Source organism: Hippocampus bargibanti, linkage group LG12, assembly GCF_051943395.1.
Source record: "Hippocampus bargibanti isolate YZ-2025 linkage group LG12, ASM5194339v1, whole genome shotgun sequence".
NCBI classification, from domain to species: Eukaryota; Metazoa; Chordata; class Actinopteri; order Syngnathiformes; family Syngnathidae; genus Hippocampus; species Hippocampus bargibanti.
Window position 1 is genome coordinate 3,006,934 of NC_142745.1, and position 17,217 is coordinate 3,024,150.

The window sequence follows — 17,217 nt, forward strand, 5'->3', positions numbered from 1 at the left end:
TGGTTATGGCAGATCAGAAAAGGATGATGGATGACTGTGTGTGTGTGTGCCTGTCAATGTCACAGTGTTTACACTTTGGCGCGTGAACGCCACAAAGCATCGTTGGCGTGTGTAGGTGTGTGTGTGTGAGAGAAGTCAGTGCCGATGATGGATTTTCTGGTGGAGAATGGTGACCGCTGCTTTCGTGAGCGAAAGAGTGAGGTCCACACTGTCCCGCATGCCTTGGTCTGTTTGGAACTGCCTCTTTCACTCCTCCTCAATCTCCTTTTCTATTACCATTTGTCCCTTTTGCTTTGTCAAAGTCACGCACGAGTCTGTCAAATACATTGCCCAATCTCAATCACTTTTCCATACCCGGCGCACAATTTGAGGGCGAACACAGCCAATGTGTGTCAAAATACAAAACGAAACGAGTGTCAGAAAGCTGACAAAGGGGTGTTGAAATGACATAACATAGCATTTCTCCACTGCGAGACTAATAAAGGCAAATCCAACCCAATCCAATTGTCCCTCTATTTTTGGTTTTAAAGGACAACCGACGTCTCCGGACAGGTTGTGTCCATAATTTGTAAAATGGCTTCAAATGACTTCTACTGAGCGTATTTTAATAAGATTCCACCGCATATAGCTATATTTTATGTTTTAAGATTTGCGCTGAATATTCCAGAAGTCTTGTTTTTGAGTTGGTGACGAGTCCGTACGTGATGTCACTCAAGGAATGCCCCTGACCGAAAAAAAGACATTGTCGCAGTCTTTCCATCACGTCAATGTATTTTGCTGTACTTGTTTGGTCTGAAAACCTCGCGTTGAACCCAAAAGCCGCCAGAATAGGGCGTCCAACCTCCATGGAAGGAATTTATCAGCCTGTGGAAACGGGCTGATTCATTCCTCACAAGAGCTCGGTGGCCATTTTGTGCCTCTTTTTGGGTGAGACATTTCCCCCCAATGTTGCCTCAAAATGGCACGGAATAAATGCTTTAATCGATTGCAAACATGTATGCTTTCCTCTTCAGAACTATTTGAATCATATTCATAACTGGATGTGTAACAAGAAAGCATATTCTCCGAATCTGAAACCATTGTTTTGATTCTCCAGCAATGCAAGACGTCTTGGCGTGACATTACGAACTGGGGGCGGGACTTTCGATGCAGCTATCTCAATTTGTACTCGTGTAAACGAATACACCTTCAACCCCAATAGCCTAGCATTCAGTCGGACCTCCGTTTTGATGCTTACTTGCGGTCCTCCTCTTTCTCCCATGATCACTGCAGGCTTTTCCTGTTCCTGTTGGCCCGCTAGTCTCTTTTCAGCTCAGGGAGCACAAGCCAATGTTCTCTCTCTCCCTCATGTCTTGCAAATGGGTGCGCTAATCCGCTAACATCAGCTCCGCAAGGCATGAAGGCAAGGTCTGCATGTTGTTTCGGATAACGTCGGCGGCGCTAGTGTTTGAGATTCTACGTGGGGGTGGTGCAGAAAGGAGATAAAGGGCGAAGTAATTGGATAAAGGTTGGGCAATTAATAAGGCCAGTGCAACAGACGGGCCGGCGTATTTCATCTACATTGCGATAACAGCGGGAGCGCAAATGGGCGATAGCATGCGTCTGTGTTACATTTGCGAGACAAGTTGAAGGCATGACTGTCCGTCAGTCGGGAGCAAATCCATTAAAATTCAGGTGTTGATTGAAAATTGAGAAGACATGCATTTTGATTGTTGTCTGTGTCTTACAATACATTCATGAGAAGGGGAAAAAATGGAAAAGAATGAAACAACACTTTGTGTACATTACTAAATTGCTTGCATTTGAGCAGTTGTTAACGATGGTTATGTTTGCCATCTCGCCTGCCCGAGTAGCTATTCTGCACGATTCATATTAGCTTTTATGCTAATGCAACATTTGTTTATGTAAAACCAATGCGGTATTTCCATGGACATTTATGTATCCCGGGCCTGCTTATGGCTTTATGGGCTACGACAGAGTAATGACTGTACAGCACACGGCAAGTTGTTGTGTTACAAATGCAGATACGCACAGCGGAGTTGATGGAAAGAAACCTGAAGCGAATACCAAGGAGGGTGTGTGCATTCAAAACAATTTGTATTTGTATTTGTAGAAGATTAAATTAGTGTGTGGTTTAAGTGCTCATACGGGTTCAAAGTAAAAATATGTGAGTAAAGGTTGATTCGTCATGTTGAAATATGGTATATTTTTAGTTGGACATATGCCGACTGACGGAGAAACTCATCAATGAACACGCATCATGGACACCAACCATTGAACCGTAGAATTAAAAGTCAAACTTACCTCCGAAATGTTAACTCGTCCCTCTTGGAAGGAGCAGTCCTGTGCATTCTGGGTACATACATGGCGGTATTTGCACCAGTAGCATGGGAATGATCCGTTTACACAGGAGAGGCAGCTGGGGGAAAAAAATGAGAGTGGTGACTTGAGTCGAAATAATGCGACTTGACGGCGAAAGACTTAATTCAATACAATACAATACAATACAATACTGTAAATTGAAATTCTAGACAAAGATGAGTATACATTTTACTTTTGATCTTTTGATAACATAAATCTTTCATTTTATCACACACTGTGCACTTTCTCTGACCCGGTCCAAAGCCCTCCTGTGTACACCTTTCACCAAGATCATCTCTCCCCCGCCGCAGCTCTTATTTATCACTGAGAGCTCAGCGATTCTCCTCACAATATGTCCACTCTGTTGTGTAATTCTGTGCATCCATTCAGACAGGAGTTTTTCTTTTAGTGCTTCCATCATGCCGTGCCTCCAATCCCTTTCATTTGCCACAGACCTCTTTTTTCCACTCTCTCTCTTTTTTTTAAATCTCTCCCCGTGTTCTTTGTCTAAAGCGCTCTTTCATCCGCGGGGCTATAAACCCGCCACCATTTTTAATTCACCTGCTCCGGCAGAGGTGAGGTGGAGATAGACAGGCTGAAAGAACATGATGGGAGAAAGAAGAGAGGGAAAAACCAGCAGAGATCAAAAGCAGATGGATTTCCCTGATAGACGCCCAGACGCCAGCTATCGTGGGAGAGGGAGGAAAAAAAAACGTAGAGGGGGTATAGAGCCTGCGGTGCTCTGCGTGGGGGTCTCACTGAGGAAGGGAGTAAAAGGGCGGAAGTACTGGCCTGGAAGTTGTATGGCAGGTGGAAGTGCGTTCGCACGCATGTTGATTTGTATTCAAGCACATCTGCTACAAGTACAGTAACTCCAAAATGTTGCGGCGACACTCCTGGACCTGCTCACAAATACATTTGAACCCTGTGTGAAATGTCCACCCACATTCGAAATGAGAGTTTTCTCTTCAGCTGGGTGACGTAGCCCATATACAAATCCATCAATCCCCAACATGGATTCATTTGAATCAATTAGAGCGGCTCGTTTGTTAGGTGCGTACTTTAAGCGATCGTTTCCAGTGCAGGCCCTTGCTTTTGAGCAAGATCAGAGGCTGGGGGCTTAATTCAATCCCACTGCTGCTTTAATTGACCAATTTAGCATTGTGCTGAGAGAAGCTGTCCATTTACAATGAGGGATGAGCGGCAAAGAAAATAACAGGCCTCTTAATACCACACAGGAGCAAATAGGAATTTAGCAGTGTTACCCACAAATGCAGGGAAAATGAGTCGGCCATGCTAGTTTAGCTTAGCATGAAGCTCTCACAGCGTAGCTGTTTCCCTCTGTGGGATCCAGTATGTATTTTTTTTTTATTAAAAACCTGTAAAATTAGATACAGTAAAGTCTCGTTATATCGATATTCAAGGGAGTCCGAAAAAATATCGATATAACGAGACTTTACTGTACTTTACTGTACTCTGCGGTTTCTGTTTAAAGTAGCATGTCATTGTGGGGAATTGCGCTTAGAGACTGACTGCCCTTTGCTATGAATCTTTAGGTTGCTAGCGACAACGCAGGCTTCAAAATGGTCATTCAGAATTATTTCAAAGTGAGAAAGTCTCACATTCGAGATTTTTTTTATGAAACAAAAATCTATTCAATTACTGAATCAAGGAAATGTAGTCATATAGGTTGCATCGAGACAAAAAGAAGTCCATCCATCTATATTCTGAAACCGCTAATCTCATGTATATGCATAAAACAGTTGATAATAAAAAGTATCATTCTTTTTTTGGTTTTCTTTTGTTTCCTACGGCACACCATTGGAATAGATCTCATTGAAATTCAGCCGATGGGCAACTTAACAGAGCAAGCGTCAAGAAGCAACCAGCGGTGTCAGCAACAAGAACAATGCTTGATATTTCACGACGCTCATAATATTTGACTTTCATCTTTTACTTAAGTCAAATCAACCACACTCATGTCCCAGCGATAGAAATAACGAGCGAAATGTCAGCAGGTTGCCGATGCCAACTTTTATGATGATGCCCTTTGAAATAAGAGATGTGTCATTGTGGGTGCCACCCAAGGCCATTCGACTCTGTCTGACAACCCCCTGCTGCACATTCTTTGCTCATTTCAAGTGACCCGGGTCCTCGTTCCTTGGGATCTCAAAGGCTCGCTTTTAGCATGGGTGCAACTCAGCCCTAAGCCCCACCAAGGCACATCGCGGAACGTTTGATATTTTTTCCATGTATCTGCGGTGGGCTCATTCTTTCAGACCCCCAAGTGTTGCCTTATTTCTACCCCTTCAATGGCCATCAGCTATTATTACTGAGAGGATTTGAGAAGCAGCAGACAGGCTCCATGCTCATAATGCTAATTCCTACTCAGATGCTAATCTGTCAGCGCTGCCTCGAGAGCGCCACTATTATTCCAGACCAACAAAAACAAACACTTTCTTTAAACATACGAATTCCGAATCATTCTTCAACCTGATGTCTGTTAAGAGTGTGAAACACAATCACCGTATCTAATGAGGTTTGTTTGACAGCACTGCTCTCATCAAAATGAGTTATTTATTGGCTACTACTTAGAACGGAGTTTAATAATTTACAGATAGATTTACATCTCGCTTACTGAATCCCTTTATCTCGTCTATGGATGAGTGAATAAATGAGTGACATTATTTCTGTCTTTCTCTAGTTCGCTCACTGTATATACAATATACAGTAAAGTCTCGTTATATCGATATTCTCGGGAGTCCGAAAAAATATCGATATAACCGGGACTATCGATATATCCGACCCTGTTTGCATGTAATTTTCTCCGTGCGTGCATAGAAATAGTATCGATATAACCGGGACTATCGATATATCCGATATCGATATAACGAGACTTTACTGTATGTCGCTTGCTGTTCTTAAAAGGGTACAACATGCACTGCAAAAGCCCCCCACCACTCCTCTTCCACTGCACACCATTTTTTCCATTCGCTACCACGCTGCAATTTGAACTGTCAACCAATAGTGTTTCAAACTGCAGTTACTGAATGGAACATTTTCCAAATAGTCAATCAGGGAAAACTGGTTCATCGTAAAATGATACACGCCAAACATTACTTTGAGTAAACCAAAATACAAGATTTGATTGAACAGGTCCTGTACGTCATGAAAGCTTAACCCCAATTCACTGGCACCATATCTGCATATCCGTCCAATCTTAATAAACAGAGGGCTGAGAAATGAGAAAAAAGCTTATGGAAATATTTAATTACGGCACAATCATGGCCGTGGGTAATTTTCTATTTCATTCTCAGCGACCCTTAAACTGAAACAGTGGGAATGCTAATTAGATTAATGGCACTATGCAAATGTATGGCATTTTTGAAAAGGCAAGTGCTGAAACATAATCAGTTGTGTAAATAGGCAGGAGGGGTGTATATATTTTGGAGACTGGTAGGTTGTGCGACAGTGTCTTAGTATAAATTATGAAGAAATATAATAGGATAACACCCGGGTTCCGCACCACTGTATCAAGGAATATTCATGAAACAGCCAAATATTGCACAGGCTTGCAAATTTGCTCGTGTTTTCAGACTGTCTTGACACGATGGCGTATCCCGAGACGCCCGCCGTTTAAAGCAAGAAATAGCTATGTGAAGAGTGCCCGAGTATTGTGACCATATGAACCTTGCATATCGATGACACCCGCAGACTTACTCCACCTTAAAATAGGATTCTTATCTCAGCAGCTCAGTCCTCTATAAAAGTCAGAGGAGAAGATGCAACGTGCCATATCTGTAACTTCATTAAATGTGTCCATTACATCCCTCAAAGGCCATATTAGATCGGCGCTGGGAGTAGATTTAATCAGCTCATTGGGGTAATAGCCTCAAATGGGGAACTCTCTTACCTCGCTTCATGTTTGAGGCTACTTCCGTACAAGGAGGAATGCCGTAAACCTTAACGTGACTTTATATCGCGATACATCCGCTTTGGCTGAACTTGACACATTTCATTTTAATTGACTATACCATCTGAGAACATAAAGGACTTGGTGCGGCTTTGGGAATTATAAGCCATGTAGATCCTGTCCTTATGGGAGACGAATTAAAAATTATTTGACATTGTAAATCACGGCGCCCTTAACCAGCTGAGCTAATCACCACCATTGCAGCAGGGGATCCATGTACTGAGACAGGAGAACTGTGCAATAAGGTCAAAGGTCATACTGACAGATAAAGTGCCAGAGACATTCAAAGCTTAAATGAGCGACAGGGAGAGGTGTGGCTACGCATGTGAATGTACAATTGTGTTTGTGGACAATCCTCGAAGGGGACTCATCTAACATCCAGAGGGAAGCCAGAACGGAGCCCTGCGGTATCCCGGGGGCCTACATGCCATCTGTTGCCCCGAGGCTAATACCCCACCAGACGTTTTAGCCTCCACTGGATCAGCCATCGGTGGACAGAAGGGAGAGCCTGCGACTTGAGTGGGGGCAATCGGGGTGATTTGTTTCAGATCTGAAGGATTATTTGAGCCCGGCATCAGACACGGGACTGAACACTAAGTTCGAGAGCTGCGACTCTGCAAAAAGACAAACTGCAGGCAGTCGACAACAGAGGAGACTCACTTTGACTAATTCACTGCTCTGCCATATAATATTTTGCCTTTCTTGTGTAAAGAAATACCAGATGGGGCATCTTTTTTTTTAAACTATAGAGGAGTTAGTGAGAAACAAGGTTAGAGTCCAACAGACCCTACAGCTAGTCCAGTAATGAATTAATAATTGACAATTGAGTAGTGCGTGTCATGGGTTATGATAATACGACTAAAATTACCATCTCATATCGCAATCGTTACATGTATACATGGTGTTCGATTTTTCTCTCTCAAGGTAACACGATATCCCACGTGGATGCGAAAGGGAGGTGGGCGTTTATTGCGCGAGTCACCCCGAAGGGGAAACATAGACAGAAGGATGTAGCATGCAGGAAAGAGTACAAGAACAAAATGAAAGCATGATTCTTCTCAACTCATTCACTGCCATTTATAAATTTATTCAGGAATTGAAAATATGACGTAGAATGCAATTCCCGAATTGGTTCGGGTTTAGTTTTTTCATGCTTGGGTGCCGATAAGGGGCTGGCCATGGCCTCTGCCAATGTTTTTTTTTCTTTTCCACAAGGAGGCAGCATTTGCCTTTTGTACATGTTCCTGCTCTGTTCCAGCTTCAGCCGTTGTTAAAGTGCTACATAAACCAATATGTATTTTGGACAGCAGCCCTCATTTCAAACTCATATAATTCCAAGACCATATAATTTAGGAATTAACTCTTTTGTTATGATGAATGAAGAGTCTCGGGTTTCTTACGCTGAATTGAATGTTTATGGAGTCCTAAAACTCAATATTCTGTGGGTCTGGAATTCAAGTGACAATGACAAAAACCTTGGCACTGGAGTGGCCGGCACAATGAACATAAAATCATAACTTACGAATGGTGCACACTGCAGTTGTAGAAGACAAAATCAACACTGGTGAACTTCTTGCCCGTTTCCTTGGATTTCAGGTAAAGCTTCACCACCCGCTTGTCACCTGAACGAACACAGCACAAGAAAAGATACAAAGTGCAATATTTAGTTTTTTGAATTTTTATTATTGGCACGGTTCTAAGAAAAAAACGCCGCAGAGTAGAGTGTAATGGAAAAACGATTCGTTTGGATACTTCAGCCCAAAAAAATGGCAGCACCTTCAAATTGCGTCTAGAGCCCACAATGCTTTGAATATATGTCATTTCGATGTCCAAAAATAGACGGCAACATGAGATCGGCGCACAATGTCTGCTCAAACAAGAGGAAGCTGAGACATCTAAACACAACATCGATTCCTGGCTTTGAAAAGAATTTAGCAACACGAGCAGTGTCCTTTGGAAGGAAAGTGAAAATAAATAAGTGAAAGTGACAATGGTGCATAATGCATGGTAATAGGAATTCCAAAACGGTGCTATTTTCAGAAGAAAAATGCAAAGTCGTGGTAGGAGGTTTTGAAATGGAACGGGCGGGCGTTATTGGCAATGACAAGGTATTCTGGATTGAGTCACACTAAGCAAATCATCAAATAATGCGAAAAATATTTTCTGGTGGCTGCACAGATACGGCGTTCTCGGATTGCAGAGTTGAAAAAGACCCCTTCGAGGGAGACATGGGCGCATGCTGATGAATTAATAGTGTCAAGCTAATTCAAAGGCACGTGGCAGAGGGGCGTAGCAAAAAAAATAAGAATAAATAGAGAAATAATGAAAACACTCCCAAATTGAAAATAATGCAACAAAAAAAACAGTGATCCTTTGATTTATGACTTCACTATCCTGCTAAATCAGGGGTCGGGAACATGTGTCTAAAAACTACTTCAAATTGAAACCGGAAGTGGCCAGTTTCAGAAGGTCCTGCCCCCTTGTTCGTGGTGTCTTGCCTTGCTCGAATATCAAAACAATGTCTTCAGATTCGGAGAAGATGCTTTCTTGTTACTCATCCAGTTATGAGTATGATTCAAATACTTCTGAAGAGGAAAGCATACATGTTTGCAATCGATTAAATTTATTTCCTGTCATTCTGAGGTATATGGGGCGGGGGGCGAAATGTAGCACCCAAAAGAGGCAGAAGATGGCGACAAAGTCAGTGGAAACGGGCTGATGAATTCCTTACAATTTTTGTCAGCGAATATCAAATGGATGCTCGGTGCAACACACAAGGATTCACCATCGCGTTATTTGGATTGGATTTGCCTTTATTGATATTTATGTATTTTCCTTCTAATTTCGCCATCAACACGGATCAACACGAAGTTTTAAGACCAAACAAAGTACCGCAAAATGCATTGACGTGAATGAAAGGACTACTACAATGTGTCCTTCTCGGTCAGGGGCGTTCCTTCAGTGACGTGACATGAGGACTCATCGCCAACTCAAAAACAAGACATCCGGAATATTCAGCGAGAGTCTTAAAACGTAAAATATAGCTATATGCGATGGAATCTTTGTAAAATACGCTCATTTGAAGCGATTTTACAAATTATGGACACAAGTTGTCCAGAGGCGTCGGTTGTCCTTTAAAGGGGCGTTTACCTGTTTCAACATGACGGCCAGTATTATCCAATAAATATTTCGCCAACCTAGGTCAGTATCATCCAATCAAAATTGCGCTTTCCGCCAACTGCAGCCCCAACAAGAAATGAACAACGAATAAGCGAGAATACAGTAAAGTCTCGTTATATCGATATCGGATATATCGATAGTCCCGGTTATATCGATACTATTTCTATGCACGCACGGAGAAAATTACATGCAAACAGGGTCGGATATATCGATAGTCCCGGTTATATCGATATTTTTTCGGACTCCCTTGAATATCGATATAACGAGACTTTACTGTATGTATTTAGTTTTATCGTCGAGCCATATGCAATCATCAAAAGAGTCACATATGGCTCGCGAGTCATAGGTTCCCGACCGCTGTGCTAAATCATGACCGAACCTTTGTTCCGTGTGATGGGAATGACGTCACGGGCTGAGGGTGATCGGCAGTAAATGTGTCCGCCTTGGATCAGTCCCTCGGTCTCCACATAGTCCTCGAAGGAGCAGTTGACCCCCGCTGATAGATCAGGGACATTACGGGCCTGAAGGACCAGCTTTTGAGAGAAGGAGAGAGAGAGAGGGAGAGGCAATCAGTACAAGATCAATGGAAGGACACGGTGTACATGGATTGTTATAAGATATGACACGGGGGTTAATGGGTGCTGCGGGGGAGAGACATGTAAGCGAAGTCGAGCTTTCGCGTGGGTGTGTGATGGGCTCGGCAATTTGTGTGCATCTGTTACAATGGCTGCCATTATAATTAGAGCAAGGTTAATGCGTACGGCAACGTGCACCGCCGAATGCACTTTTCATCCCGTTTGGGATGCCTCTGAGGACGAGATTCAAAGGGTACCGAAAAAGACGGATGCGTTCTGGATCACGTTGTAAAACCATAATAGTACTAGAAGGTATTGTGCACAATCGGGGCAGACGGTGCTTCTGTTGGCAATACAATACAATACAATACAATACAATACATATTGATTTATACAGCATAGCACTTTAGCAACAAAGCGCTTTAAAAAACTGTTCAATCATTCACTGCCATTTGCGAATTTAGTCCTGAATTGAAAAGCATGACGTGGTGCGCCATTCCTGAATTTGTTCACGTTTTGTTTTTTTCTTGCAAGGACTGCCGATAAAGCACTGGTCAGACCTCTGGCAATGTTTTTCCCTTCCACGAGGGGGCAGCATTTGCCTTTTGTCCATGTTCCAGCTTCATCTGTTGTTAAAGCACAATATTATTCAATAGGTATGTATTGTATTGTATTTTGTACAGCCGCCCCCATTTCAAGCACAGACAACTCGAGACCCATATAACGGAGGAATTAACTTTTCTGCGGAAAGAAGAGAGTCTCAGGTTTCTTACGCTAAGCTTTCTTAGGACAAAAACCCTGGCACTGGAGTGGACACATTTTGCTGGTAGTGAATGAGTTAACAAAGTAAAATAATAAAGACAAAACAGATTGGCAGATGATTCCACTGTGTAGCGATTTACCGTGTTTGCTTTGAACATTTGGACCTGACCAGTTTGGAGATTTCTAGACCAGTAGTTGATCTGATCTCTTTGTTTTGATCAACATTCTGAACGAGCTGAACATCAAAGGACACAATCCCAATGTCATTTAAAAAAAAATTAAATCATGTGAAGTCAATGTGTTGTTAAACCAACTGTACTATGTGGTCAGAACCATGATAGGATTCTGCATAACCTCATTGTCTTTGATGTGCTTAATTGTTTACAATTAAGTTAAGTTTAGGACTGTTCTGGTGGTAAATGGTGATACTGTATTAGCTATCTATTGGCTCGCTAGCTAGCTTGCTATCTGTTGGCTATCTAATATAAACTGATCCAGTGACTGTAAAGTGACCGTGAGAGTTTTGAAAAGCGCTTACAAATGAAATTATTATTATTTACTCGTTGAAAATGTGATTTTATTTGTTTTCCAGTTTAACGTTCTCAGTAGAAATGAAATGCTAAATAGGTCACGAGAAACAAGTCTACTTTGTCATAACAGAGGACTTTTTTTGGGGGGGGGGGGGTGGGGGGGAATTGACCCGGTTTTCATTTGAGATGAATTTCTCGAACTCCGATATTTATAAACTCAACGTTTTATGTCTTGAAATATTTCCTTCACGGCTGCCTGAGCCAAAGTAAACGGCATGTTTAGAAATTCAGATGACGTTGGTTGCGGGAGGAACAGAACTACGATGATCCCCCCTGTATATGAGAAGGCTTACCTGCACTTCAAACATGGTGACGGAAATATTTTTGGGCTGAACGCTGAGCTCCACACACTGCCTCTGGTCTGACGCAAACCTCTGGGGTTCTCCTGCTCTTTCACAACGGTCCTTTCGTGAGCAGCTTGAGAGCAGAGGGAAAGAGAAAAAAAACGGATGCAATTGTGATGATGGGTAGAGTACGGAATGAGGAGATGGAAGAAACGAGAGCATGAAGGAACAAAAAGGGGGAGGGCGAAGATGAGTGTTGTGAGCCGTTTCGATTTGATGACAATCATTTTAAACATGATAAAGATGCAAAACAATCACCTTCACGCACAAAATGAGAACAATAAGAGAAGACAAATTGGCTAATAGGTTTCCACAGCTAAACATCGTTACCCTACCGGCCTGGATGTTTGTGCAAGAAACATTAAGCAGTGTGTACATCCATACAGCTCCTCATTTGTTCCATTTACACCCCCCCCCCAATTTAAATGTGTCAGTTGATATATATGCAACCATTAAAGTTTCACTGAGCTGTAAAAATGATACAATTCACACCCATGGAATCTCAAAAAGGATCAGCAATTTCGCCCCCGCTTATTACCAGACAGCCGATGACGTAGAAAAAAAAAAACATCGGTACACAGCACTTTTACTATTAGCTATTCATAATGCATTAGCTATCACTTCCCCACCGTGCTAACAACAAATGGTCCCAGAGGTGAGCGAAAAGAGCCGATGCGGCACTTTGTGAAGGATTGACAATACGAGGGAGGCGGGAGAAGACGCTAACTGTGTTCCGGCCACATCCCTCCCGCATTTAGTCAGTCTCGTTCCTTCACCAGCTGACAACTTACACACATAGACAAACACACGTGTACATATTCACAACTATAGGCATGATTGAGCACAACGGTGTGCATTTTCTTCTTCTACTGCCACTATGGCATCCAACGGTGTGCATATTTTATAAGAGTATGTGTGCACGTGTGTATACCCAGCTCAAATCTACCGTTGATTGAAACTACCGTGGCTATTAATAAGTCGTGGCCAAAGGCACCAAAAGCCCGAAACGAAGCTTATAAATAATTTGCCTATTAATGTTTCCCCCATTTTATCCGCAGGCCTTTTTTTTATAAACCAGATTTGGTAACACAATCATCTCGGAAACACACAGTCGTGATGTGGCCAAATGACAGGTTACCAGTAGTTGGAGCCCATCACCAAGTTGTCATTTTAATGATGGAGTAGTCGCACACGTACGATTGTGCCTCGCCTGAAGGAAAGACAGCTTGCTGATAAGTCTTCGCAGTTTAATTAACGCATCGGGAGACGGCATTACGCCGAATGCTCGCGGTGTTCTGAATGTGGTCGAACTTCGTGTCACCTTCCAATAATGTGGAATTGTTCCTGACACTCACTGGCACTGACTTAGTTTCAAGAAGGTGCGAGTAGGTAATTTTATAAGCATTGCCACAAGCCAACATTGCGAGATATCGATGGGCGACATTTTCAATCCCGCTTCAAATCCCATTAAAGTTGCTTATTATTAATAGTTAGTGAAAACATGATTCAAATTTGGTTAAGCCAGAAGCTGTATGTAAACTGACTACATTTTCAGAAAAAAATAATCATTTGGTCAAAAAAATAAAGACACAAAAAAAGTAATGTTTCATAATAATATATTTGATTTTGTAAACCTGACAAAAAAGAAAATAGTGGTTTTATTTTCAATTATATTTCTAACACAAATTCTGCTCAATGTTTTGCATTGAATGTCACTTATAATTATAATTTGGGAATTAACTGTCAAATGAGGGAGTCCAAAGTCCGGCCGTGTTCAATTTTCATCCGACCCGCAGCCTCCGTCATAAGATCAATAAACGTATGGCCCGCACGTCGAATGAATACATTAGCCAGTAGCACTGTTACCTGCGTGTGCTAAGTGCTGCCATCTTCAGGCTATATTAGGAACAAAAAATTAGTATAGTATAATGTTCAACTGTTACAAAAAAGTGCAGTTTAATGATTATTGAAGTGAAATTTTCAATGTCGATTCAATTTCGATATGCATGTTTCAAATGAACCAAAACATATGCTTAAATTAAAAAAAAAAAGCAAATGTGAGACACAGAATGGCTGGCTGAAATGTATTTTAAAAATTGCTGTTGTATGTAAAGAACGTCTAGAAAGGTTGCGACACCTCCCTGCATTTTTAACACACCAAATCTGGCCCCTTTTGCAAAAAGTTTGGACACCCTTGATCTAAGTTAACAAACCCCGTTAAAGGACAACCGACGTCACTTTTTTGTTTCCTAACTGACATCAGAAAAACGTTTTATAGCATCTAAAATACCCAAAACACGCAGTATGATATTTTTATTCAAATGCAAAACACCAATAAAAATGACTTAAATAGTGTCCAAAATCTGCAAAAAAATTGAGCTGCGAATTGGGCATTTTAAGAAAGTCCCGCCCCCAGTTCGTGACGTCACGCCAAGACGTCTTGCATTGCTAGTGAACCAAAAACAATGGCTTCAGATTCAGAGAATATGGTTTCGTGTTACACATCCAGTTATGAATATGATTCAAATAGTTCTGAAGCGGAAAGCATACGTTTGCAATCGATTAAAGAATTTATTCCGTGCCATTTTGAGGCAACATTGGGGGGAAATGTATCACCCAAAAAGAGGCAGAAAATGGCGTCCAAGGTCCTGTGATGAATTAATCAGCCCGTTTCCACAGGCTGATAAATTCCTTCAATGGAGCTTGGTCGCCCAATTCTGGCGGCTTTTCGGTGCAACACAAGGTTTTCAGACCAAACAAGTACAGCAAAATACATTGTCGTGATGGAAGGACTGCTGTTCCTTCAGTGACGTCACGTATGGACTCGTCACCAACTCAAAAACGAGACTTCCTGAATATTCAGCGCGAGTCTTAAAACGTAAAATATAGCTATATGCGGTGGAATCTTTGTAAAATACACTCAATAGAAGTCATTTGAAGTGATTTTACAAATTATGGACACAACTTGTCCGGTGGTGTCGGTTGTCCTTTAAGTGTTATCAGAGCGACACCAGTATGTGGTACTTACACATTGTGGAGCACACACCATCCACAGTGAGGGTCCCTGGATCCTAAGCACTCCCCACACGTGGTGTACTGCTCACAGCTCTCGACCGGAACTCTCACCACCTGCAGAGGAACCGAGAGGGAGAACAACAGAGGGTAAAAAAGGGGGGTTATTAGAGAAATGACTTTCCCCATTAAGTTGGATCATGATGAGTAATTGACAAGTTCAAAGCTAAAAAAAATGTGGCAGGCTGTTTCTTTCACTTGAGGATGGCGGATATTTTCCCCCAGAGAGAAATTGGCGCTCGGGGAAGCGACTACTTGCAGTGTAGCGTACACAGGCGAGGCCCCGCAATGCATTCTGGGAGATATGACAGGCGGTCATGGTAACCGTGAAAGGATTGACAGGTGACCTCTTTAAAAAAAAACATTGGGAAGCAGGGAAGCGGACCCCAGTGCATGTGTGTAAATGTGCGTACACGTTGCATGACACTGCACAGAGGTGTTTTTGAATATAGTCGGTGTAAGGACATACTCCGTGACAGCGTGTGTTTGTGTGTGTCACTCATTCAGACACACATGGGGTGTGGGCTTGCTAAGAGGCTGGAAAAAAATAAAAATAAGTGTTTGAGATGGCCCTTCACTCCACTTAAAGGTGATAAGAGACAATTCACAACATGCTCCCAAGGGAGAAGGAAGTGTGGCTATTTCAAGTTATTTGCAGGAGACTGTTGGTTGGTGTTTGACAGACAAATCAAAACTTCAAGCATGTGCGTGCATTGCTCGGTGTGCCACAAGGCAGACATGCGTTTGTTGTGCACATCAACGTTGATGACAAGGGACCGTGAAATCGTTTTTTGGATGTTTGTGTCCCAAAAAAATAAAAATAAAAATGTTTTTGAACTAGCAATCTGAATTCCTGAAGAAGAAAAAAAGACTTTGAATATATTCACTGCCATTCCCGAATTTATTTGGGAATTGGCATCGTTTGAAGCTTCGGTCAGATCTCTGGCAATGTTTTCCCTCCCACGAGGGCGCAGCATTTACCTTTTGTACAGCCGCCCCCATTTCAAGCTCAGATAACTCCAGACCCATATAACTTAAGAATTAGCTTTTTTTTCTCTGATGAAAGATAAGAGTCTAAGGTTTCTTACATTACATTGAATGTTTATGTTTATAGTTCTCAAACTCAATATTCTGTGGGTCCTGCAATTTGAGTGAAATTGACAAAAACCCTGGCATTGGAGTTGACACATATTTGCTAGTTAAGCACATGGATGACAATGAGGGTATGCAGAATCTTAACATGTCATTCAGCTCATTCAGAATGTTGATCAAAACAAAGAGATCAGATCAGGTACTGGTCTAGAAATCTACAAATGGATCAGTTCTAAACGTTCAAAGCAAACATGGTGAAGCATCATTTAGCTGTTGTGCTGCAGAGAAATGGAATCTGTAAGATTACAGATTACAAACTACCCCGCCCCCTTCTACCCTTTCATACATGCGGCCGGTCGTTACTCCCTCTTGTCCTCTGTGCTTTACACCTTTGCTCACTTGTTTATGTCGCTAACCACATGTGCTAACCCCATGTGCTAACCCCCATGCGCCATATTGTTCCCTTTAAAACATTGTAGCCCAACCTATATATGACTTTTGAGTGTCTGAATGAGTTCCATTATGTCACATCTGTACTACATATCTGTAGCTCACGTGGGACTCATTGCCTCAAGTTTAATATTTCATTCCTGCGTTCCCCTGGTTTATTTCTCTCTCGCAGCTATCCAGCTTTAACTTGCAATCCCTGTAATTTTTTTCTCTGCAATATGGGTTTTTCATATCCTTCCTTCATAACAAGAAGTCAAGCCCCTTGTTTCAAGCCACAATCCCCTCCAACCCGGGGTCTCGCAACATCTCTAGGTGACCGCACATGTTAGCCAGGGGATGTTTGTGAGACGTTGTTTCTTCCTAATAAGCAATTTGACTCCGGCGCTTGATTTAAAGTCGCCTGCGGTAGCAACCTGATACAAGCACAGGCGCACACATGCTCGCGCACCGTGACATGGGAGATCAAGTAACTCCACAACCTAGGGGGCCGTTAGCAAGGAAAAGTTAATAATGGTTTGGATGTTTTACGTTTGCTATAAACCACAGGTCCTCAACAGCAAGGTAGCGGCCCGGATCCAGGTGTTTTTCTGGAACCATTATTTTGACAAATGTTTGTCATTCAAATAACTTTGAAGTATATTTGATGTTGACTCATTTTAACATGTGCGGATTTCTGGTCTTTAAAGTAGGAAATGTATGTAGACAGGAAATATCAGGCCAATCACGCATATTTTAACCATTCTTGCGTGACTTGACAGAGCTGGTCAAATTGTTGTGCTTGAGTGAGGCAAACGATGAGGACAAACATTTACGGAAAG

At 42.1% G+C, this 17,217-nt stretch overlaps 1 protein-coding gene across 2 annotated transcripts in view; it reads right to left on the bottom strand.

Moving 5' to 3' along the window:
• plxna1b (plexin A1b) overlaps positions 1-17,217 on the bottom strand; it is a 164,269-nt gene that overhangs the window by 65,220 nt on the left and 81,832 nt on the right. For both annotated transcript variants that reach the window (XM_089010316.1, XM_089010315.1), the window contains exons 5-9: positions 14,814-14,914; positions 11,735-11,858; positions 9,894-10,047; positions 7,857-7,956; positions 2,305-2,419 (exon numbers count right to left, since the gene is read on the bottom strand). In XM_089010316.1, coding sequence (XP_088866442.1) covers positions 2,305-2,419; positions 7,857-7,956; positions 9,894-10,047; positions 11,735-11,858; positions 14,814-14,914 — 594 coding nt within the window. The remainder of the gene's footprint in view (positions 1-2,304; positions 2,420-7,856; positions 7,957-9,893; positions 10,048-11,734; positions 11,859-14,813; positions 14,915-17,217) is intronic.